The following is a 26,324-nucleotide window of genomic DNA, read 5'->3' as shown; positions in this document are numbered from 1 at the left end:
AATGGAGAGAGGGGGAGAGATCTCCAGATTTAATCTCTCTCCTTAACTCCAGTGTCATATCACCAGTTTCCTGTTGGACATCACCACCAGGCTGTCCCACTGACGTTGCAAATAATACTTATAAAACTGAGTTCAACGCCTCTCCGCCTAAAAATCACCTGGCATTTATGAAGTACTTTAAAGCTGCAAAATGCTTTACATATGTTACCAGATCCAAGCCTCACAACAGCCCTGCTAAGGAGGGACCGCAGCTATTTCAGGGTTTGGCATTTTTGTTGTTGTTCTAATCCATGATTTTCATGAGTGAAGAAAATTCCCACCATGGAAATTCCCCCCCTCGCCCCCACCCAAATGCAAGCTAGCAACTCTCACCTGTAACTGAAGTTTTTGAGAATTGCACGGGTCACTTAGAAGTAATTTGCTCAAAGTCATGCAGTTATATTATGTGTCAAGAGACTAGACTTCAGTCCAGATCTTCCTGTCTCCACCCTGCCTACCATGCTGTTTCTCACCAGTTTACTGATAAGGAAACCAGCTCCTAGCTTCAGTAACTGGCTCCAGGAGACAGAGACAGTCCAGGCAGAGGCTGGACTCCCCAGCACAGCACAATGTTCCCCAACCATTTCTGATCTCCTCCATGCTTCCCCATCCCTAGGGAGAGCGGACATGGCTCCCTCACCCAGTCCCCTAGGTTTATAACCCTGGAGTCCTCCAGACTCTTCAGCTTCTCTCCCCCAACAAGTGATCAGTTAGTAGCACCCCCTCCCCAAGCTCTTCCGCCAATGTGGCTCCTAGCCTGGTTCACAGCATCTCCCCTCTGTCTTGTAGTTCCCAGGCTCTCTCCCTCTAAACCATTGACAGAGTTGCCAAACTAGCCTTGCTAAGTCACAGATCTGACTCTGTCATTTCCTTGCTTCTGGGACAAAACTGAAACCCCTAGTCCTGGCCTTCAAGACCCTCCAAATTAATTTTTCTGTCTGATTTTTATATACTATCCCATTCCCCAACACACACACGCAATCTGTACACTCTGACTAAACTAGACCACCAGCTGTTCCCTGCACCCAGCTCAGCATCCCACCTCCCACATGCATGCAGACACCCAAAGGCTAAGCTGAGGTGGCTTGTCCTCCCAGGAGCCTTTCCTGATCCCATCCACTAAACTTTCTCTAATTACCTTAGATCTTTCTAGGGGTGTAGCTGTTGTAGCTAGTTCCCCAGCAGAACGAAACCTTTGGATGTCAGGAAAAGTGGCTTTGCCTTTGTACTCCCAGGATGCGTTATACATAGTAGGCTCTTTAAAAAGGTCTGTTTAATAAAAAAACCAGCCACATCCTCAGGCCCTGCCTCTGAGGTTTCACAGAATCACAGAATCAAAGAGGTGAAAAGGACCTCAGCGCTCACCTAGTTGAAACGTACAGGAAAGAAGTCCCCATTGTAGCTTGCCCTCCCAGTGCCCCTGTAGGCTTCTGAGGAACACAAGCCTATCACCTCCAGAGGCAGCCGTGGGGGCGGCTCCAATTCTGCCACATGGCTGTACCCTAGCTATGAATCGATGGTGAAAAGGGCAAGGAATAAATTCTTTGAATTGCTTATGCAGAATAGTGTCAAAATAAAATAAGAGCCTGTAGTTAAATGGATTTTTTGTTGTTGTTGTTATTCTATATCCTTGGTATCCACCCAGAGGATAAATCTATTATTCTCTCAGAGAAGAGAAACGACAGAGAGAATCAAGCCATTTCTTGGGCAGCCATCCATCTCAAACTACTTTTTTACTTTAAGACAGTTTCCTCCAGACACATCATTATAGGGCTCCTATAGAGATTTCTCCTTCAGTCTGAACCACAAGAAAATTTTAATTTATAATCACAGAGAAGTGATGATTTATATCTGCCTTAATTCCTGTGCTCTTTCCATTTGGGTGTGACTCAAGGTCCTTGGAAAAAGTTTTTTGACTAGCACAGAAAATGAATTAAAAACAGCATCCAAGGGTGCTAGGTGGCACAGCGGATAAAGCACCGGCCCTGGAGTCATGAGTACCTGAGTTCAAATCCGGCTTCAGACACTTAACACTTACTAGCTGGGTGACCCTGGGCAAGTCACTTAACCCTCACTGCCCTTAAAACAAAACAAAACAAAACAAAAAAAGAACATCCAACTCTCCAGTTTAGTAATCACCAAGACTCAGGAAGGTGAGACATTGCATTTACCTTTTTTGAAACTCTGACTTTTTCTGGATCAGCTCCAGTTCTGCTAACAGAGATGATATCTAGATAAGAGAGAGATTAATGGATAAGTTTATGAAAATCCCATTCACATATCACCTCGTACATTATAATTTACCCTATAATAGTGTAAGAATCCACAGAGCTGGGGTTATGTTTTATATACAACAGTGTCTAGCATAGTATCGTGCATAGGTGCTTTATACACAAACACAAATAAATATGGTTAAAATCCTGAACTGCATATATTTGTTCATCTGTGTCTTTCCCGTATGATCATGGGTTTTTGTTTGTTTGTTTTTTAGCAAAATGGGTATATGTAGTATTCAATATTACCTCCTATGACTAATGCCCTGTCAATAGGCTAATCTACTAAATCGTGTGAGTGGGTGAAACAGGGAGAAACACTCCAATGACTCCTTTAAATTGAAGCCAAATTAAAACTTTCATTGTACCCGAAATAGAAATGAACGTTAAGTTCCAGTCTGATTAGGTCACCTTGTAATCCAACCACTGTCAAGTATCTGTCTTTTAACATTTTAATGATGCCGTTTCCTTTACACTAGTCATTCCCAAAGTGCCTACCTCATAAAGCCTCTTTGTCAACATATATTTGTTGAATGACTAATTTGTTACAAAAACTACCTCCTTCACTTCCACTTTTCTCCTCTACTCTAATTGTTGTTCCAACCCATCCAGTGCCCATTATTGGGTCAGCTGCTCTCCATTAATGTTCCAGGGTGTTGGCTAAAGAATAGACCAATTAGAACCTAAACAACAAAGGAACCAGTCAAGTCAGCAGGTATTTACTGAAAACTCATAAAGCCAACTGCTCATCTGAGAGTGGCTATAAACAATACATAGAGATTGAATCTTAGTGAAGACTAGGTTCATCCTGTTATATAATAAGAACAATATTATTAACAGATTTATATAAGTGTTTTAGGGTTTCCAAAGTACTTTATATACATTATCACACTGGATTCCTAAAGCACCCTGAGGTAAATGCTACAGATATTATCATCTCTTTTTTGTACATGGAGAAACCAAGGCTAACCCACTTTGTATGGGTTGTTTGAAATGCCAGTGGGACAGGCAGGTGGTGATGTCCAACAGGAAATTAATAATGTGACACAAGGAGAGAGATTAAGTCCGTCTGTCAGTCTGTGAGGCCTCTGAACGGATAGAATCCATATGTGTGTGTGTGTGGTTTCTAAATGGAAATAATTAGCTGAACCCACGAGAGCAGAAGAGATTAACCAAAGAAGACTATGTAGGGTTTGAAAGAGATGAGGGCCAAGGGCAGAGTCCTGAAGTACACACCAGCACTTATCTACTGAGCATGGATGATCCAGCAAAGGAGACTAAGGGAGGAATGGTCAAGTAAACAAACAGACAAGTAATGATGAAGTCTTCCCAGGGTCACACAGCTAGTAAGTGTCTGGGGCCCGATTTAAACATGATGATGATAGCTAACATTTTGACAGTGCTTTAAGAATTTGCAACAACTGTGTGTGGAGTAGATACTATTATTATCCCCACTGCAGAAGAGGAAACTGAGGCAGACAGAGCTGTGACCTTACCCAAGGTCACACAGCTATCAAGTGCCTGGGGCAACATTCAAACTCCTCCTTTCTGATTCCCAAGTCCAGTGTCCTACCCACCATGTCACCTAGACAGTATCACAGAAGCAAAGGAAGGAGAGACTATGCTGGTAGGAGAAGGTGGGTGATAAGTGGTCAAGGAAGTTGAGGACTGGAAAAAGGGACTGGATTGAGCAGTGAGGAGACTGTTGCTAAGTGTGGAGAGAGTAGTTTCCGTCAAGGGCTGGGGTTAAAGGCATGGCTCTAGGAGGGGTGGAGCAATGAGTGGGAGCTGAGGCAGTGGATGCAATGAGAGGCAACTCTAAGAGCTTGGTGGTGAAAGATCAGAACCTGAGGGGATGGCAGGGCCACGTGAAGGCTTTCTAAAGATGCTAGTGCCAGCTGTGTGACCCTAGGCAAGTCACTTAACCCCCATTGCCCCCCAAAAAAAAAAAAAAAAAAAAAAAAAAAAAGATGCTAGTGGCCTGGTCATGTTTCTGGGCAATAGGAAAGGAGCCTCCAGCAAGGGAAACACTGAAGAAGAGAAAGAAGAGAGGGGAATAATGGATGGAGGAAGCTTTCAGTGGATGTGACTGAGATCACAAGCAAAGGGGCTGGCCATGGCAAGAAGAGCCACCTCTTCAGAGACAAGCATAAAGAACCATGGCTCTAGAGCTGGAAGCAACCCCAGGCCAGCTACTCCAATCCCACCACTTTACAGGTGAGGAAACTGAGGCTCAGGGAGGTTAAGTGACTTGCTCAGAGTTCATGGGTACCTAATAATGGGCAGCTAGGTGTCCCAATGGATAGAGTGCCAGGCCTAGAGTCAGGAAGACTCATCTTCCTGAGTTCAAATCTAGCCTCAGACCCTTAACGAGCTGTGTGACCCTGGGCAAGTCACTTCACCTGGTTTGCCTCAGTTTCCTCATCTGTCAAATGAGCTGGAGAAGGAATGGCAAACCACTCTAGTATCTCTTCCAAGAAAACCCCAGAGGGGGGTCATGAAGAGTTGGACAGTTTGAAGAACAACTCAACAACCATAACAACTACTAAGTATTTAATTGCTTGTTGATTGATGCATCAGAGATGAGATTTCAACCCATGTCCTTTGACTTTAGAGCTGGTGGCCTTTCCCCTGTATCAGATTTATAGGGATTTGGAGATGACACTTAAGCAGAAACTCATACTGAGACCTATAGATTGAGTTGGAGTTGAATTCAATGTCTTTCACCCTAAAAATCATCTGATATTTATGTAGTATTTTAAAGCTTGCAAAATGCTTTACATACATTATCAGATCTGAGTCTCACAACAGCCCTGCCAGGTACATATCACAGCTATTTGAGGGTTTGTGTTTTGTGTTGTTGTTCTAACCTGCAATTTTCATGATTTGCAGAAAATTTCCATTAGGGAAACTCCCTCTACAGATGTAAGCTAGTAACTTTTCATCTACAACTTGCAATTTTTTATAATTTCTTTTACTGCAAGATTTCTCCCATTTAGACATCAAGGTCGTTCAAAATTCCCCAGAAGACACCACAGAAATAACCCTTCTCAGTGACCCTCCAACAACAAATACCATTCAAGGCACAACATAGGGAGATACTAAAGGTATCTGCCAATGTGCTGGAGAACATCTAGAATCCAAGTCCAAGAATGATTCCCTGTGGATCGTGAGAGCCTGGAGATGCTCCTGTTTGTGGATCACCTTCCTTGATGGCATCAAACCCCACCACACTGCAAAACCTTCTGGAAGTTTTCTGAAATTACCTGAAGGCGTTTTAGTCTGTCATGCATACATGAAAGACCAAGTGGATAAAGCAAGTCCATCGCTCAAATGTTGATATGGGATTAGAAGGCACTCACTAGAGTCTGTCCAAGTGTATGTACATTTAGGACCGACCAGAGTGGAATACAAAGAGGGCAGTGGGTGAGACTGCTTTTGGTAAATTGCCAAGCTCCTTTACTGGCCCCATATTTTCAGTGGCCACATTTTATCAGTGAATTGTTCTCTTGGTTTTGCTCACTTTGCTACACAAAAACATACTCCTCTTTCCAGGTTTCCCTTTTGTTACTTCTTACTGTACAATAGTATCCCATTACCTTCATGGGCCATAATTTGTTCAGCCATTCTCCAATTGATGCTCATGCACTGACTGGCTTACACTTCTTTGTGACAACAGAGTGCTACTATAGATATTTTTTGGTACAGATGGGCATTTTCTCTCTTTCTTTGATCTCTACTGAGCAGTGATATTGCTGGGAGGGTATAGACAGGTGAGTGACTTTTTGGGTAGAGCTCCCAAATCCTTTCCAGAATGGTCACATCAATTCACAGTTCCAGCAATAGTGCAACAGTGTTCAGCCCAATTTTCTGGCCTGTCAAGATCTTTTTGGATCCCAACTGTCACCAGTGAGTTAGTTTTTCTGCTTAGCTTTGTGTTGTCAAAAAATTTGACAAGAATGTCATTTATGCCTTTATCCAAGTCACTCATAAAAATGTCAAACAGCACAGGGCCAAGAAAAGTTCCTTGAGGAAGTCCACTGGGGATTTCCCTCCAAGGTGACTGGTCATCTAACCAGCTCCACACTACCTGGAAGACGGAGTAAAATTATACGATCACCAGCCCTAAATCTCTCCACCTTTATCATGTTTAACATGAGACACTTTATCAGATGTTTTGCTAAAAGTCAAGGTAAATACATCTTCTACACCCCCTGATTTACCCGTTTAGAAAGCTTGTCAAAAAGGGACACAAGGGCAGTGAGACAAGCTCGTGACATCTTGGGCTGTACCGGCACAGGGAGAGGGGGTGGTGAGAGCTGCTTCTAGCATGAGGAGGTGCTGTACTGCGCTGTGGCGACCACCTCTGGGGTATTCTAGCATAGCTCAGAAAGGCCGCTGAGAAGCTGCGAGCATCCAAAGAAGGGCCAAGTCAGAAGAGTGAAGATCCCAAAGTTAATGCTGTATAAGGACTGACTAAAGAGTTTGGGATTGTTTTGCCTGGTAGAGAGACGTCTGGGGGACATGCCAACTGTCTTCTGGTAGGTGAAAGGCTGTCATGTCCAAGAGGAATACCCCAAACCCCCCTTCCTCCAGCTCCCTTTAACTGATCCTCCTTATAGGAGGTTTTAATATATTATTGAATTTTAACCTAGCAACAATCCTATGAGCTACACAGGGCAGATCACAAAAGCTCAAAATCAGAAGGCACCTCTGAGGCCAACTGGACTCATTCTAATTCTGAAGAAACAACAATACCCTAAACAACATCCAGCTTTTATGTGATGAAACCCTCAAGTGAGGAGGAATCTCCTCAATGAGCCATTATTCTTCTCATTTTAAAGGCAGGCAAACAGGCTCAGAGTGGGTAAATCAATCAACAACCATTTATTAAGTGCCTGGCATGTGTCAGGCATTGTGCTAAACACTTGACTTGTAAAAGATCATCTAGCTAATAAATGACAGACCCTGGACAATAGCCCAGGTCATCAGACTCCTCGGTCTTTCTCCCACACCACAGTGGGGCCTTTCTTTACCCGCTGACTAACTTAGAATGGCTGGCACAGGAAGGCTCTCGTGCCACAGGGCGCTCCTCCTCTAGGCTGCTCTCAGCTGTTGAAGCGTAGTGACAGGAAACAAGCTAAGGGCATTTCAATTTTAACCACACAGCAGCACAGTTCTTCCTTTTGAGACAAAACCACTCCCTTGTTCTCTACAGGCAGAAGTGCCCTTCCAGGTATGAGTGAAAACAAAGCTTCAAAGCAGGAGCTTTGGGGTAAGAATGGCACACTTCAGATAGAAAGACCAAAAAGAGGACACACACTCAGGAGAGTGTGGAGGAGAAGGGCACACAATTATAATCCAGCTAACAAAGAAGGTGGCTGGAAGCCAGTCACATCATATCTCTACCACCCTCTGGAAGGAACTGTCAGCCTTAATAAGCTTTAATGGAACCAGAATGGAGTGATTAATGAAGGCAGCAGGCCGTGGTACAAACAATACTTACAGCTAGAAGCTTTTCAATGAGCAAAAAGCCACTGGCACCCAGGTGTAGCCCGCAGTTCATGCACTCCAAGGCCTTTTGTGGCTTCCTGATAAAGCTCTTTCTAAGAGCATTTGCAGTTTTGTTCCCTGCTTAAGCACTTCCCCCAATGTAAATGGATATGGGACTCACTCTTTTGCCTCGCAGGGAAAAAAATAAAATAAAAGCCTGCCTAGGCCTTTTTTAAATGTCTCAAACCATGAATGATCAGCTGGGGTCACCTGGCCCTTCTCAAACTGACTTAGTCTGGGCAGCTTAGCTCTCTACATCACAGGGTTTGGGCATTACCAAGGCTGAAAGGAAAGAGAAACCCACCGAGTGATATCCAAAAGCAGCAAAGGCAGAGCAAGATGTCTCCCGCTCCCACCTCAATGGCGATGACTCTCCAGCCACAGCGTACCTTGGTGCTCTCTCTGGTGTCTTCGAAGAGCTCCACCTTGAATGGTGTGCCATTAAGGCAGACGGTGGCAGAGGCATCTGGGCTATGAAGTTCTGACAAGGTCAAAGCACTGAGCTGCTCCTCCAGGGAGAGGAAAAGGCCTTCGCTCTTCAGCTCAGATTGGTCCAGGGTCTAGGCAGAACGAAACAAATCCAACATCAGCAAAAATGGCGTAAAGGCTCATGCCAGTTTAGGAAACTGGCCAAACTGCTGATCCCGGCTGAAGGCTGTGCTCAACCCTTAACATAACCCTTTGTAATGCGCCATTGGCAAATCCTCCCAGAAGTATTAGCCGGAGTATAATTCCAACCATACTAAAAGCCTGACAAATAATAAAAGGTTGAAAGGTTACAAGATATATGACATGTCCATTTTTCCCAGTTTTCAACCTCTATTTCAGTTATTTAAATCTAAGTGCAGTCCCAGAGTAAAAGGCAGTTCCATTCAGTTCTACAGTCCCACAAAAATCTTCTTAATTATAGAGACAGGGCCACTGAATTAACTAGACATAAGACTATAAATGCTTCTTTAGTTAAGTGGCTCAGGGGCATTAGCTGACAGATCTCAATCTCAAAGCCCAAGCAAGCACTGCTCATAGCACTGGCTGCCCACTGAAGCCAGAATTGGGCAGGGGCAGCAGCAGCTGAAGAGTAAGCCTACCACTAAGTGGCCCAATCTGTGAAACAAAGGCATTCCCAGTCAGCCTCTCCATCACAGATTAATCCTTGACCTGACAGACACAAGTCAGGGAGCAGAGAGACCGCATCATCACTACAGTGGACCCAGGAGCTTCTGAGATGAACAGGGTACCACATGGTGATAGGTTGTGGGATTTCCTTACCGACTTTAACAAAGAGAGGTGACAACAGCACTGGCGGAGTCTCAGCAGCAATGACAGGATGTGGACGGTGCTAGAACACTGGGAGTCAGCTGTGGCGCCAGGCCCGGGATCACAAGCCTCAAATTCCTTTGTCACTGTTAAAGGGAGAAGCCAAGCAGAAGATGAAGGGAAGGGCAGAGAGAGCTGTCAGAGGAGCTAGGGAGGAACAGGCCTGTGTCAAAGTTCGGGGGGAGGCTGAAGCCCACTGCCAGTTTAAGGAAGGATTTCCCAAGCCCACAGGAGTTTTCAGGCTGTTTCCTCATCAGACTGTGAGCACCTTGTGAGCAGAGACTGTCCTGCCCTTCTTTGTATCCCCAGCTCTCAGCACAGAGCCCAGCACATAGGAGGTGATGAATACATGTTTCCTGACTAACAGGCCATAAGCATGTCTGTGGCTCTCTACCTTCAACAAGGGACCAAACAAAGTGAAATCCTGATTGGTTTCAAAGACTGTGGATGAGGTGGGTTTTTTCCCCCTCACTTGAATTTTGTTTAAAATACACAGGTTCCAGGGGCAGCTAGGTGGCGTAGTGGATAGAGCACCAGCCCTGGAGTCAGGAGGACCTGAGTTCAAATCCGACCTCAGACACTTAACACTTACTAGCTGTGTGACCCTGGGCAAGTCACTTAACCCCAATTGCCTCACTTAAAAAAAAAAATACACAGGTTCCATTCTGACTCAAACAGCCCTGGTTTGGTATGATCTCTCTAGTGTCTGGTTCATGGTTTGGTCCAAGGCTTTGAGACCAAAGGACTCAAAGGGACCTCAGAGGCCATTAAGTACAATCCCCTTCTTTTACAGGTGAGATATTTGAGGCCCGGAGAAGTTAAGGGAATGGCCCAGGGTTGTATATTGTCTCGAGCAGGATTTGAACCCAGGTCTTCTTGACTTGGAAAACAGCTTTTTAAATTCTATGCCAAGGGGCAGCTAGGTGGCACAGTGGAAAGAGCACTGGCCCTGGAGTCAGGAGGACCTGAGTTCAAATCTGGCCTCAGACACTTCACACTTACTAGCTGTGTGACCCTGGGCAAGTCACTTATAACCCTCATTGCCCAACCAAAAAAAAAAAACCAAATAAATTCTATGCCATGCTACTTCTCCAAGAAAACAACTTATTAAATGCCCCAGATGGTATTTTGCTGCCACCCACCATCACACATCTCACTGTGTCTTTTAGTGGCCTGCCTCCCTCTGGATGTGGAAGTGAACCTGGCCTCATCAAACTCCACTTGGCAAGAGGGTGGAAGGCTCTGACAGGTCCTGCCAAGCTGGAGAGGTGGCCAACGTGGGCTGCCTGACAGACTGTGGAACTGTGCTGGAGGCTCAGAGAACTTGATCGGCATGTGTGTTTGGGGAAGAACCGCACCAAGTCAATTTCACCCCCCCCACCCTTATCTCTTGAGTATCGCTCACCTCTACTGAATGGATTATCAGGGCTCCTTCTAGATTGCTTATTTTCACTCTGATGCCTTTTTAAGTAGGACTGTAGAGTTGACCTGGATCAAACAAGAGAGATGCTATGATAACTGCGACAACTTGCACTTACAGAGGGCTCTACTACATACAACACACTTCCCACACAGACACCCTGTGGTTCTCAAAGAAACCACGGAGGGAAGGTAACGCTCACTGTGGCTTTGTGCTGACAGCAGGCTGCTGGTAGACAATTAAGGTCACCAGATAACCTGTCAGTTGAAATCAATATAATAACAAATGATGACCAAAATTGATGTCATAAGAAATAGAAAGAGAGTCTGGTTTTTAACCAAAGACAGAAAAAGTCACAACAACAAAGGCAGAAAACAACAGATAGAGAAAACCTGAGGTTGAGGGGGAAAGACAAGCTATTATCAAATTATCATTGAGTAAGGTTAAGAAAAAGGCCAAGTGTGATTCTGAATGTTATACACTGACTAACAGAGCAGAGAGGGATAACCTCACAATACTGGTATGGCTGGGGGCCAAACAGAACCTATGCATATTACATTAAGACTGAGGGATTCTTTATTGGATGTTGGAGGAGATGTGGGAAAACTGGGACGCCAATCCACTGTTGGTGGAGTTGTGAACTGATCCAATTTGGAACTATGCCCAAAGAGCTATAAAACTGTATACTCTTTGATCTAGCAATACCACTGTTAGGTTTATATCCCAAAGACATCCCCTAAAAGAGAAAAGACCTATTTATACAAAAATATTTATAGCAGCTCTTTTTGTGGTAGCTAAGAATTGGAAATCAAAGGAATGCCCATCACTTGGGGACTGGCTAAACAAGCTGTGGTATATGATAGTGATGGACTATTATTCTGCTATAAGAAATGACAAGCAGGATGACTCCAGAAAGGCCTGGAAAGACTCATATGAACTGATGTATATTGAAGTGAGCAGAACCAAGAGAATGTTGTGCACAGTGACAGCAATATTGTTTGATGAAGAACCATGAATGCTCGGTAATACAATGATCCAAGACAATCCCAAAAGGCTAATGATGAAGCATACTATCCACCTCCGAAGAAAAAACTGATATTGATTGAACACAGACTGAAGCATGCTACTTTTCACTTTTTTCCTTTCTTCTTTTATTCAAGTTTTCTTATACAAAGTGATAAATATGGAAATATTTTACATAATTGCACGTGTATAACCTATATCTGATTACTTACTGTGCCTCAGGGAACAAGGAGGGGAGGGAGAGGAGGGATAAAAATTGGAACGCAAACTTAAATAGAAATGTTTATTATTTTAAAAAAATACTGAGGAATTTTCGTTCCAGAAAACAAATATGAAAGAACAGAATTAAAAGGTTGGATTATTAAAAAAGAAAAGAGCTGACAAATCAAACATTGGTCAACTCACAACACATAGTCTAGGGGGCCCAATCTAACCTTTCATTTACTACCAAAGGAAAGAAAGCATGGGTAATATGAGAGACAGAGAGAGAAAGAGAGCGTACTTTTGTCACACACCTTGATTTTGTAAAAAGGACATTATACACAGCTTTTTCATCTTCTGAAAGTTTCAACTGGTGCAACTTAAAGCGACGTTGGGGCAACACCACCTGGTGGAGAGTAAAAAAAAATATTAAGCCGGCATGTATACATATATACCAGTAAAAGGATACTGCAGAGCAGATTCACAGAAACTACCCCTGGTAACCAGGCTCCTAGCTAGTCATATTAGGTGTCATATTAGGTGCCAGCTTGATCAGAGACTTCTGATAATGGTACAATCGCTGCATTAAGTAGCAAAAACATGGTCTCTTTGGAAGTGGGAATGTAGGAGCCACAGAACCCCATGGAGTCAAGCAGGTAACTATTTGAGCACAATGAAAAGGACATCAGCTCCCTCCCACTCTGGCCACCCAAGTGAAAGATACACATGAAGTTACCAGGGGTTTGCCGGTTGAATCCAGCTGATCTTTTGTTCTCCTCAGCAAAAGACTCTTGGTTAAAATACTTAACCTCTCCCCTCCTTTTGCCGAACCATTGTCAACCTGACTCTTCCACAGCTTGAACTCATCAAATGGAGAACAACGGAGAAACCTGATTTTTGAAGGGAAGAGAGCGAGACAGAAAAAAGGAACAGCAGTGAGAGGTTAAAGCCTAACCCGACAGGGAAAGGACACCACACTTTGTGTTTTATCTGTCATCCAACTGCTCTAACAAGAGATCATCGCAGCAAAGCCCCATCAACCAGATCAAGAGGGCCCAGCCAGTCCCTAGACCTGAATGACAACACAGGAACTTCTCCATAAACATCTGCGAATATTTGACAGGCACATGGGCACAACAGCCAAGAAGCAAAATTCTCTAAGCTAGGCTTGCATCCCTAGACATTAAGGAACAACCAAGAATACTTCTTTGTGACTTCCTCCTTTTTGAAAAAGAATAAATCCATGGCTTTGCGTTGTCCTAAATGGACTTTTTGTTTCAAGTCAACTTATTTGGTATTTGAGAGGCAGGGTGGGATGGCTGAAAAACTGCATTCTATGTGGAGTCAGGAGAGGCCTAGGTTCCCATCTCACCTCCAAGTTTACCAACTGAGTAATGACATGTAAGTAAGTTAGCCTCTCCAAGTCTTATTTCAGTCAGCAGCGAGGTGCCCTGACAGAGAGAGCAGGCAGCCTTCCCAAGGGGGCCAAAATACCCCCACCATTCTGACCGACACTTTCCCTCACAGGCTAGTCTGAGACCCCACACCCAGGAATCTCAGGAACAGCAGCACGGCCACCAGCCTTGCTTCCCAGCTCCCACAGCCACCACCCAGGGGAACAACCCCTACGGAGAAGGGTCCCCATCATCCCTGCCACCAAAGGTACCAGTACACAGCTCCTCTCCCTCTCCCTCCCCACTACTATCAGCCCTGTTTCCAACCTGCCCCCGAGCCGTTGCCCAGGGCAGCAACCCTTGTGGAGATGAGCTCTAATAGCTAACTCTGCCCCTGCTAGAACCCCTTCCACAGTAGCCATAGTGACTGCAGACCCAGAAAAGAGAGTGCTCACCCCCAAAGTCCCCGACACTGTGCCAAAGTTCAATGTCAGAAACAGAAATGGTTTTATCAGTAGAAATGCCACTAAAGAAGGCATATTACGATGTCTTGACGTTTCATCTTAAGGACACTGGGCCCTTCCATCTCACTTGTAGCTGAAGCCTCCTAGCTATGTTGTCTCCCCCATTAGAATGAGTTCCTTACAAGTAAGGACTGTCTCTCTCTTTGTATCCCCAGCACAATATGAGGTATACAGAAAACACTTAACAAATGCCATTTTTTTTCTTTTACTCACTCATTTCACTCAATCATTTAGCTCACAGGGTTGCCTGGTGAATCAGAGAAGCAAATGGAAGAACGTATATAAAGCACCTTATAAACCTTATAGGTGGTACAGTGGATAAAAGCACCAGCCCTGGATTCAGGAGGATCTGAGTTCAAATCTGGCCTCAGACACTTGACACTTACTGGCTGTGTGACCTGCAAGTCACTTAACCCTCACTGCCCCACAAAAACCAAAACAAACACCTTACAGAAATGCATAAATGTGAGCTACTTCTATAAATATAAGACCTACTTATAAAGACACAATCATTTATCAATTATCAAGCACTAATTTATAAAGAAAGACCTTTTGCTATTAAAAAGATTTAACAAATTCATCTGTCACATAAGAAATCTGATTCACATTCAGATTCTCCATGTAAGGAAGTATGTGAAGTGCTACCAAAACCACCCACATTCCTCCAGGATTTTAGACAGCTAGCTTACCTCAGTAATGAATACATGTCCAGCAGGTTGTTCTGAATGGGGGTTCCAGTGACCGCCCAGCGGGCAACAGCTTGTAGCTTACATACAGCTATGGAGGTCTGCACTCGGGGGTTCTTAATATTGTGAGCCTCATCCAGTATGATGCGAGCCCAGACTATTTGGAGCAATGGTGATCTGCACTCCTAGAGAAGTTAAGAACCATCAATAGCTTGGAAGAATGTTCATAGATTGGTGATGCAGTAACTTCAAATGGGAAGGCAAATGTTAAGAATATTAAACTGGGAATTGGGGCAGCTAGGTGGCACAGTAGATAAAGCACCGGCCCTGGATTCAGGAGGACCTGAGTTCAAATCCGGCCTCAGACACTTGACACTTACTAGCTGTGTGACCCTGGGCAAGTCACTTAACCCCCATTGCCCCGCAAAAAAAACCAAAACTAAACAAACAAATAAATAAAAAACAACTGGGAATTCGTTTCAATTCCTGGCTCCTAACCTAACTCATCAGGCATATATAAGCAAGTTATTTAGAGTCTCTCTACCTCACCCTATCCATATTTATTCAGTAGGACTTAAGGTTTAGACAACACCCAAGATGAGCTTGACTTTCTAAAACAGAAAGCAATATTTCAAAAACAAGGTAAAAGAAACCCTCACCATTCATGATGGAAATATTCAAAAGATCACCACAAATAGGTAAATATGTAAATACTAACAATTGCAAGTGATACTTGTTGCAGCAGCATATATACTGAAATGCAAACAAGAAAATACTGGCATAATTACTGTTTGGAGACAATACAGATTCATAGGGCTGTCATTTTTTTTTCTTTAAATTGGGTTTGCTGCCACCATAAGACAACTTACTACTAAAAGATGTATTCATTCGATAAATAATTACCAATGTCACACATTTTTCCTTATAAGGCTACACTAAAGCCACTCATGAGCTTACCTAACAAGTGAACGTTCATGATTACATTCATTGCTTTTCCTACCCTCTGACCTCTCACTCATTTGGCGCAATCATTTCTTTTTTCTTTCAGAAACCATGGATTTGGATATAGACATGTCCAGTATTATTAAATTAACCAAAGTATGCATTATTAAAATATCCAAAATTATAGTAAAACACTGATTACGCTAGTAGAAAAACTATGAGCTGACACACATAAGCTTCCTGTATTCACATTATTATTACAATTTACGTAAAGGAGACCTATTTCTACTATAAGAAATAACCTGAAATATGCCTAATTGCAACATAAATCATCTATCTATCCACATATATACACACATATAGATATAAAAATAATAAATAAATGTTTGTAGAAGTGTGTAAGAGACTGATTGCAAAAGTGATAAAGGCACCTCAGGGAAGCAGATATTTACTCCCATATGTAAGGCATATCATAAATGGCTTCCATTTTACAGAATTAAGGAGACGAGCTATTAACTCCACTGAGTTAGGTAAAAAGTCTTGCCCCAGTGAATGATATAGGGTCTGTTAAATTGTTTTTCCTCAAAGCACCTTACCTCCACACAAACATCAGTAGCAGGGACATCTCCCTCTTCCTTTCTGGTAGGGATCTCCTTGGCAAGAAGACTATAGGTAGTGATTACTACATCATATCTGGAGAGGCTATATCAACATGAGACATGGAAATGATTAAAGACACCTGACATTAGGAAGGCAGAACTAATACTTGAGAAGTTCCTGTGATTGGGTTTTGGGGAGTAAAAAGTACTTTAAAAATCTTTAAAACCCTACATTAATATGAAACTACATTCATGAAACTAACACTTCTAGATTACTTATGTATAATGCCAAAGTTAATAAAAAGTTCTACACAACTTTTCCAATATTATCTCATATATAGTGTGTAAAGCTGGGCTGGTGTCACTCCTAATGAAGGAAGATTAAAAAGAAATCAGAGACACTGAAAATCCCTTAAACTAAGATAAACACGGCCAGTATACTTTTTAAAAATTGTTCTTTTTCTTGGGCGAGTGCTGCTGCCACCTGGTGGCAAACCCAAAGAATCCCAAGGCCTTCTTGGTTATAGCCTTCAGTAGTGATAAAAAGAAGCAAAGGCCAATGTTGGGCTCTCAATATACACACATCACTCTATAATGAAAGGAAGTGGATTCCATTCCAATACAAAGCATGATCTTTCCTTCCTTTTCCAATGAGATCCTTGGTGAAAGATGGTTTGATATTTTCCCCAGCTCCAAAGATGGGTGAAGGTGATTGATTCTGAAAATGAAAATCTGTCTTTTGGCCAACATACAGACCAGCAACATTAGAGTGGAATCTAAATGGGATAGTCTAAATAAATAGGTGCCAGAAGATGCCACCATCTTGGTCTTCCTAGTGAAAGTCACTTCTAACCCACAGAGCCCCCTTAAGCTCACTGGGTATGAGCTCTTGCAAGGTTACAATTGTCTTCCACTCACACTTTTGCGTGTTGCTCCCGATTAGACCCATGGTAAAGGTAGATTCTCAGCCTGTTGCCACTCACACGTTTTTCTATTTCCTTTTTCCAGTGATGAATCAGGGAGGCAGGGCAGATAATTAGAGTTCCACGGGATGTAAAGCTAGTGGAATCTTAAGGGAAAAAACGTGCAGTCAAACAATCAAATTTTGCTTTAAGTTCTTGTTGCCCCATCACCTTTTCTTGACCTACTCAATTTCTACTTTTGTCATTTATTACTCTTATTTCTAGGGATTTATGAATATATGCCAAAAACTAATATCTTTGTAAATCAAATTGCTTTAACTACTTTCCTTCCTTTGCCCCATAAAGATAATCCAGGAAGATGGTACAGAGAACTACATTAGAGGTCTTCTCAGGTTGATGCTTTGTATCATCTAAAAGTAACACTATATTATCTGCCTGGAAAGGGAAGAATGAGGGGCAAGAGGGACATTAGGTAACTCTCTGGTCTGTCATTAGTTGGGTCTTCAGTGACAGTGAGGTAGGGGTGAGAGAGAGGGAGAGAATCTCCAACTCAAAAGTAAAAAAAGAACAGTCAACAAAAAAAGTTAATGCCACTTGGGGCTTCATGAAGAGGGGCTTCGTTTCCAGGATTGATAGTTCTAGACCCTTCTCAGGCCTCATATGGAGTAATTAGTATTCAGTTCTGCACAGATAATTAATTCAAGGGCAGCAATGATAAGCTGGAGAGCAAGTGGAGAAGAGCCACCAGAATGGTGATCCTCATGACATGAGGATCAACTGAAGGAAGTTTAGTCTGAACAAAAGAAGACATGGGAGACACGATAGCTGTGTCTGTAAGTGTGTGAAAGCCTGTCATGTGGAAGAGGGGTTAGGTTTGTTCTGTTTGTTATCAGGAAGAACCAGGAAGCATGGGGAGAAATTGTAAAGGGGCAAATCTAAGCCCGATGCAAGAAAAATTTACTAACAGAGTTGTCCAAAGGACTGTCTAAAGAAGCGGCCAATTTCCCTTCCTTTGAGGTAGTCAAGTGAAGGCTAGATGAGTTTTTGTTGTGTATGTTGTAGTGAGAATTCCTTTGGCACAAGAGTCAGGCTAGATGGGCAATGACATCCCTTGCAACTCTCGTATTCTGTGATTCTAAATAAAGATCATTTAAAATCCTGACTTGGCCATCTAAGGTGCTAGCTATCCCTCCTAATTTTATGTCACTTTCAACTTGCTATCTATGATCACTACCTTAAATAACACATGGCCCAACGTGATCTCTGGGAAATCCCACTGGAGATCCTCCCACAAGATGACATATATGTACAAACACATTTATAGTAGTTCTTTTTGTGGTGGCAAAGAACTAGCACTTATGGGCATGTCCATCAATTGGGGAATGGCTAACAAATCATGGCATCTGAATGTATCAGGATACTATTGTGCTATGAGAAACGATCGAAGGGAAGGCTTCAGAGAAATCTGGGATACCTTGTATGAACTGATGCCGAGTGAAATGAGAGGGGGAAGGGAAGGCAACAAGTATTTATTAAGTACCTACTAGGTGCCAGTCACTGAGCTAAGATCTTCACAATACTCAGGGAGGTAGATGTTATTATTATCCTCATTTTACAGATAAGGAAACTGAGGCAGAGGCTAAATGACTTCCCAAGGTCGCACAGCTGGTAAGTGTCTAAGGCTGATCTTAACTCATCCTATTCACTGTGCCACCAGGAAAACAACTTACATAATAATTACATTGTGAAAACTTAAGTATGAAAGGCCTAAGAATCAACCCAATGATCACACACAATTCCAGATGATTCAAGGTGAAACATGCACCCAGCTCCTGACAGAGAGCTAACGGAGTCAAGGTGCATATTAAGCCATATTTTTTTTTAATATGGCCAATACAGGAATTTGTTTGTCATGACTATGAATATTTGTTATAAAAGTTTTGTTTTTCTTCCCTTTTCAATGGAGGAAAGGAAAGAAAGATGGATTTTTTCTTAAACAAAAATCAATTCAAAAATATTTTCTAGATAGAAAATTTGCTGATTTTAGTGAGGTCTGTAGACACTCTGGGTTTTTATTTAAAATGACGCCTGAGAAATTAGCTGGTTCCTCCCTAGATGGGCTAGATAGAACCTGGGGTGTTTGGGCTGCTCTAATGTGAAGCCTCCTTCTCTCAGCCCAGAGGAAACCCCCCCTACCATCTCTGGAGAGACATAAAACCAGCTTTTGGTCTTTATTTTTCTTCTGCTCCTGATTCTTCTGGGCTAAAATGAGTGCGATCATGGTCAGGGTCTTGCCTAAGCCCATGTCATCCGCTGAAAAAGAAGAACACAAGAGAGAGCTAGTTATTCGGGGTAAAGGATTAGCCTTCCTTCAAAGCCGTGTGTACTTTCTTTGCTTCCCTTTCCCTTCACAGGGCTTCTTCCCCTAAAGCTCTTGGGCTGAAAGGAGACCCAGGTTTTCTCCCCATTGACAGGTATCTGGATTCTTTACTACTTGACTCAGAACTTCCAAAGTTCCCAGAAATGGTGCACTTGAAAAAGTTCACACACAAATGTTAGCTAACCTTACATCATCTAAGCACCCTCCAAGTGCTTTTCCTTGATCACTAAATTGAATTCCATTCCTAGAAGGGATGGTAAAGTACTCTTAAGTTTTACAAAATGGAAAAACTAAGACCAAATGACATGCCTTCCATTTAAAAAACTAGCTACCAAAAGAGAAGTAGTTCTAATGGCAGTTAATTACATTATAAGATATGGAGACTTATCTTCTGCCCATTTTAGGAATTTTATTCTAGGAATAAAAGATTGCCCCTACTAATCACTGGATTTAGGAATGAATTTAGTCTCATCAGAACCAAAGCAACTAGAAAATAATTAAATTGTAGAGATTCTTGTGATTAATAACTAGCATTACACTGTTTGAGAAGAAATGGCAGCTTATAGAAGTAAGCTTAGGAACTTAACTGGGAAAAGGATGAATTAAGGGGAGGACAAAAAAAAGCAAGTTGGGAGTAGAGTGAATTTTAAAGGAATTTTAGAAAAAGAAAATGGAGACTAATACAGAAATGTTTTACATGACTGCACATGGATAACCTAGATCAGATTGCTTACCATCTCTGTGAAGGGGTAGGGAAAGAGAGTAAAGGACAGAATTTAGATCTCAAAACTTTAAAAAAAAAGATGTTAAAAACAACAACACTGTAAGCCAAATAATTTTTAAAAAAAGAACTTAGTAACTAAAATAAACTGACCCAGAACATGTATGCCAGAAAACACCCATGGATATTTTAAATTTGCAAATTTTTAAAATTTTGATAAATAAATAAATGCCTGTAGCAGAATGGCAAGACTAGGGGGAAAAAAGGAGAGCTAGGGACAACCACCTTCAAAACAAATAAACAAAAATCCACAAAACTCCTATTAGGTTCACAAGATTGGCTATAACTCTGCATTGAAACTGTTTGCCACTTCCTTCCCCTTATCATACCATCTCTGCAGATATTCTGTCTTCAGGCTACATGTACTCACAAAGGCCAATAGTTCTCCATTTACCTAGAATTCCTCCATGAGGTTTCTGATTCTCTCTCCATAACAACCATGCCAATGCTTGCTTTTGATGCAGAAGCAAAGGGACCTGAGAAGAGAAATCAAGTGTAAAGTATAACTCGGCCAGTCATGCTGTGCTTAGCTGTGGTTACTCAGAATCTAACACTTTGCTTCTTTATTACATGCTCTTCATTTACAAAAGAAACATCAGTTTGAAACCAACCCGTGTCCCATTGTCCTTCCATCTTCCCTTTCTCCTGCATTACGTTCTTCCTCCTTCTAATTTCTTGACAAAGATAAAAATTCTACTCTGCCTCTTTAAATCCTTATTAAAATAATTTCTTCCATTTTTAAATGGGCATTTCATTCCACCTCATAACCTGAAGAGTGAAAAAGCATTTCTTGAACCCCTTTATTTCTGCTCTAGGCTGGAAACCCAGCTGCATTGTGAGCATCAATAGCACCTACTTAGTTATGGCAGAAAGACAGAGAATATTCTATGTACACCACTGCAAATTTATCTCTCGTGTTCATACTGCTTGTTGAAATAGAAATGATAGGGAACCTCAGAGGGAAGTGGCCATTCAACTCTTAGAATTTATGATAAGAGCACAGGCAAGCTACCCACCTAATTAGAGGAGAGTGCACTTCAAAGGGTTCAGAGACACAACAGATAGGATCCCATGGACTAAAAGGAAAGCTGGACCAAGGGAGATGAGAAACAATAATAAAATCCTGATGACATGGAGAAATGATTTCAATGAAAAGGGTAACTTGTCTAAAGAGGCCAATGTGAATACACAGGTGAACTCAATCATTTTAGATTTTGAGAGGATAATGTACAGAAGAAGGAGGTAAGGACAGATAAGACAGGATGAATACAAAAGCATGAAGCAGTACCATTAAAGTCATGTGAGGAACACTAAACCGGAATGATCTGAGGCAGATAAAGAATGCCTCAGGCACTAAAGATGTCATTTTGTTGTTTGCTGTTTGTTTTTAGTTGTAATGGGTAAAAGAGAAGGATCAAAGAAAGGGTAAGACTGCTGCTCAATGTGGATGGGGCAATGGAAAGACAGCAGATCAATTATTCAACTCTTGCTTCTATTTTCTTTGCCAAACACAATGACATTTAGACTGGAAAAGATAAAACAAAACTGGTTAATAGGGTATTGATAGTGTAAGGAATTAATCGTGATTTGGGGTTTCTATGACTCCATCTTTGGCTAAAATTAGAAACCCCAGGGAGAGCCTGTGCACGCTGACCTCACACTGGAAACCCACACGCCTACATGAGCCTAGCCAAATTACACTGTAGGGAAGGCCCACCATGACGAGAAGCCTGGTGAAAACAAGTCAGGTGGTCTTCAGCGTCCGGAAGCTGGCTGGCTTGCCTTTGTAGAGCCGCTTGTTAGTTCTGTCCATCAGGGCTGCCAATAGTCAAGATTTGTAGGAAGGTATTAAAAGAGCACTTAGCTGCCCTGGATGCATTCAAGTCACCAGATACAGACTATCACAGGATAGAATCATGAATTTAGAATGGGAAAATACCTTAAAGGTCATTTAGTTTAACCTCTTAATGGTGAAGAAACTGAGGCCCAGAAAAGACTGGGAGGTGGGGAGGGGAAGGACCACTGTCTTTAAGCATCTGAAAAGAAGCCATGTGGAAGAAGGATCAGATGTTTTCAGCTACTTCTTTGAGCACGGGCAAGTTACCTCACTGGACTTTGAGGAGGATAATTTAGTGAGTGAGGTCTGTTCCAATGTTAAATCTATGGTCCTATGAAATAGGAACCCAAGTTGGAAACTGCTGGAAAGGTCTAGGCTCAATGTTAAGGAAAACCTTTCTTACAATCAGATTTATCAAATAGTGGAATCTTTTCCTGACTTACCTTAACAGACAACGATTTTTTCCTCTGAACTTATTTAAGACTTAAACTGAAAGAGCCACTTTCAGGTCAGGATAAATTCACACCTACAAGGGGGCAAGTTCTCTGGGACTCCTGCCCGCTTGCCTGGCCTTCTCTTGCCTCGTAAGTGGTAGGGACACTGTTCATCTTCTTCCTCATCCCCAAAGTAGCTAATAAAATGTTATTATGGAACGCATTATCTTTCCCCTAAGCCCTCCCCCTCCTCCCTTTCCTATTGCTACAGAGGACAGCACTGTCCCAGAGCCCTGCAGGCTCAACCTAGGAATCATCCTGGACTCTACACTCTCTCTCACCCTCTATATCCAATCTGTTGCTAAGGTCTGTCCATTTCACCTTTGAAATATTTCTCAAATATACCTTCTCCCTCTTCTGCTCCAACTACTGATCTTCCTGGCTTCCTTTAATTCCCACTAAAATCCGCTTTTCCAACTCCTCTTAATTCTATTGCCTTCCCTCTATCAATTACTTCCTATTTATCCTGTATATAATTTGTCTATGTTTTTGTTTGCTTGTTATCTCCCCCATTAGATTACAAACTTCTTGAGGGCAGGGACTATCTTTTGTTTCTTTTTGTATCTCTAGTGCACTTGGTAGGTGTTTGATAAATTTGCTGGCTGATTGGTTATGGATGGTATGAACTTAATAAATGTTTAGTGATAAACTGGACTATTTCATTACTAAACATAATAGGAAGGATGTCAGCAGAGAAGTTACTAAAGCATCCAGAGATAGAAATGATATATTAGAATCAGTTCACCATGCTAGGCTATTTCAGACAAGTTGTTCATATATAACAGAATTTGTCACCTGGACCACAACAATCTCTATAATATAAAGGGGTTCAACTTTGAGGTTTCACCTAATGCCCCAAAATTGGCAAGGATTTTAGAAAATGGGAACAGATGAGTGTGTAAGCTACTTGAGGGCAGGGATTGTCTTTCGCTTTTTGTATCTGTAGCACTTAGCACAGTGCCTGGCACATAGCAAGCACTAATAAATATTTATCCATTGACTCACTGAATATTGGAGGGGTTGTAAAAAGACAGGTACATTAATGTACTATTTAGTAGAGCTGTGAATTGGCCCAATCATTCTAGAATGCAATTTGGAATTATGCCAAGAAAGAGACTAAAATGTCTATCATTTGACCCCATATGTTCTGAACAGGTCAATGATGGGGGGAAAAAAGCCCCACGCCTAAATAGCAGTACTTTTTTTTTTTTTTTGGTGAGGCTATTGGGGTTAAGTGACTTGCCCAGGGTCACACAGCCAGTAAGTGTTAAGTGCCTGAGGCTACATTTGAACTCAGGTCCTCCTGACTCCAGGGCCGGTGCTCTATCCACTACACCACCTAGCTGTCCCAGTACTTTTAAAAGCAGTAAAGAACTGGAAACAAAGTAGACAGCTATCAACTGGAGAATGGCTAAACAAGCTGTGGTACATGAAGGAATACCAAAGATGATGACCAGAGAAACATGAGAAGACTTGTGAACTGATCAAAGTCAAGTAAGCAGGACCAGGGAAACAACAGACACAACAGCAATGGAAATGAAGACATCAAAATCAATGAGAGTGAAAGTAGAATGACCAGAAACCTCTCCACCCTCTTCTTTGCGGTGGTGGGGGACAAGGAGTACGGAACAATGCACAGACAGTGAGAATTTTTTGATGTGTTGGTTAGTTTGACTGAGCTGCTTTTTTTTTTCCTTATTCGGTTTACCTTCAACCCCTCTGGATCTTCTGCTACAGACGCCTTGCCAGGACATGATTCAAGAGACTTGTGGAGTTGGTCAATGGCTTCACTTGTAACTTTCCATACAGCCTGAAGGCGATCTTGGGTCATCCGGCCCCCGTACAAATGGACATTGCCTAGGAAAAGTGTTATAAATCTGATTTTACATAACCTGGCTGGACAGAGGCTATTCATTTTTCCTGTTAAAATGCCACAATAGTTGAAACATGTGAGAGGCAGTTCAGTATAGTGAAATAAGTGTTCGTTTTGGAAGCAGAAACCTGCACTCAAAGCCTGGAAAGGGAGGAGACTATGGGTGTAGAGGGCAGCTAGGTGGTACCATAGTGCATGGAGCGTTGGGCCTGGAGTCAGGAAGATTCATCTTCCTAAATTCATGTCTAGCCTCAGACACTTCCTAGCTGTGTGACCCTGGGCAAGTCACTTCACCCTCTTGGCCTCCGTTTCCTCATCTATAAAATGACCTGGAGAAGGAAAGGAAAACCACTCTAGGATCTCGGCCAAGAAAACCCCAAATGGGGTCAAGGAGAATCTTACAGGACTGAAAATGACTGAACAACAACATGGGTGTGGAACATTGCATACGACGACAGACAAGAACCTTTTGTTGATTAGTTTTGCTAACCTGTTTTCCTTTGTTACTAGGGACAGCATTCAGTAAGGTCAGGGGAAAATACGGTAGTAGGAAATGACTTGTGTGAAAACAAAAGGCATCAATACAACTCTAAAGATAAATAAATTTATGATCCTACAACAAAGTTTTTTTTAAGTGTAATTCTAGTTCTTTTATACCTCTAAGCACATTAACCACAAGAGAAGGTACGCGTGCATCCACCCACATATAAAATTGGTGAGAAGAAAACTACAAGCACAAAATGCTTCAACGCTTAAAAATTCGTTTATCTACCTCATAAGGACGTGAAGAAGAACTGGATTAGGTCTAAATGGTGAGTTAAACTTCCCAGAGTACCATGATCTTCATTAAGAGTTCAAAAATAGCTTTTGCTTTCACATGAAGACAAGGTCATTCAAAAGCTAGCACCATTCTGTTATCTGTAATATTTGTGACGGTTAAGAATTCACGATGGGGGCAGCTAGGTGGCGCAGTGGATAGAGCACCGGCCCTGGAGTCAGGAGGACCTGAGTTCAAATCCAGCCTCAGACACGTAATACTAGCTGTGTGACCCTGGGCAAATCACTTAACCCCAAATGCCTCACACACAAAAAACAAAACAAAACAAAACAAAAAATTCACAATGAAAACTGATCTTACCTCCATAGTACTTGCTGGAACCCCCAGCATGCAATCCCAAAGAACCAGGTGGGTGAGGATCTTGACAATGCAGTGGTTTAGGTGGCACTGCGCAAGGCGCTTCTGCAGTGGATTTAGGGAATGGGTTGCATGGCAGATGGTCATAAGCACCTCTTTCCTTATTACTCCCTGTTTGAAAAGTAGAAAACCATCAAAAGTTTAGAAAAATAAAGAGGCCAATCAATGATGTGAGAATCACGGGAGTTAGGTGCGACTACCTTCTACATTCTAATTAGTGAGAGGGAAAGCTTCCTGGACAGAAAGGGGGATTCCCAAAATTGCTTAAATGATGGAAATGAGAGAACTTCCCCTGGGCACAGAGTATTCATTCCAAAACTAGGATGTGCTTTGAAAGAAAACTCTCACGGGCAAAAGCAGGAGGACCAAACGAGGAGAATGGCAAGTGAGTCCACCTGTGCTTGCCTGTGTGGCGGGCCTGATGTGGCTTTTCTGAACTACAACCAGACAGTTAACCAGGGCATAACTCACCGTACCTTGGTCTGTACTTGTCACTGTGGCCAGGGAGAGAGCGCTGAGGGCAGCCTCCAAATCCTGAACTTGCTTGAGGAGCCTCTCGCCCTTGTCTGGAAGGGCCTGGATGTTCACTGTTGCCAGTGTACTCTGAAAAGCAGATTTGGTTAGACTCATGTCCTTGTCTTCTCAGCAGGCAATGAGAGAGAATTATAAACAAAAACACAGCAAAATACTGAGCACCTTGAAGCTCGGCTGCTACACTGTGCTCTGGAGGGTGTTCCCCCTAACGTTTTCCCCACTCCAGAAAGGGAACAGAGGGGGTATGGGAAATGCCCTTGACTATCCCTTTTCCTTTCTTATGTTATCCTTAAAGCTTTTAAGCATTACTTCTGGAGCAATGTCTGCCCATAACAA

At 42.4% G+C, this 26,324-nt stretch overlaps 1 protein-coding gene across 1 annotated transcript in view; it reads right to left on the bottom strand.

Annotated features, from left to right (window-relative positions):
- The window catches only part of TTF2 (transcription termination factor 2), a 52,492-nt gene that overhangs the window by 8,814 nt on the left and 17,354 nt on the right, over nt 1–26,324 (bottom strand). The window contains exons 6-19 of the mRNA XM_044004269.1: nt 25,931–26,057; nt 25,398–25,565; nt 24,095–24,243; nt 20,450–20,531; nt 19,091–19,207; nt 16,890–17,040; nt 15,969–16,074; nt 14,434–14,615; nt 12,563–12,716; nt 12,141–12,232; nt 10,588–10,670; nt 9,135–9,268; nt 8,255–8,425; nt 2,211–2,269 (exon numbers count right to left, since the gene is read on the bottom strand). Of these exons, the coding sequence (XP_043860204.1) occupies nt 2,211–2,269; nt 8,255–8,425; nt 9,135–9,268; nt 10,588–10,670; nt 12,141–12,232; nt 12,563–12,716; nt 14,434–14,615; nt 15,969–16,074; nt 16,890–17,040; nt 19,091–19,207; nt 20,450–20,531; nt 24,095–24,243; nt 25,398–25,565; nt 25,931–26,057 (1,775 nt within the window). The remainder of the gene's footprint in view (nt 1–2,210; nt 2,270–8,254; nt 8,426–9,134; nt 9,269–10,587; nt 10,671–12,140; nt 12,233–12,562; nt 12,717–14,433; nt 14,616–15,968; nt 16,075–16,889; nt 17,041–19,090; nt 19,208–20,449; nt 20,532–24,094; nt 24,244–25,397; nt 25,566–25,930; nt 26,058–26,324) is intronic.

Source organism: Dromiciops gliroides, chromosome 4 (genome assembly GCF_019393635.1).
Source record: "Dromiciops gliroides isolate mDroGli1 chromosome 4, mDroGli1.pri, whole genome shotgun sequence".
Classification (NCBI taxonomy): Eukaryota; Metazoa; Chordata; class Mammalia; order Microbiotheria; family Microbiotheriidae; genus Dromiciops; species Dromiciops gliroides.
This window is presented reverse-complemented; position numbering and strand designations above follow the sequence as displayed.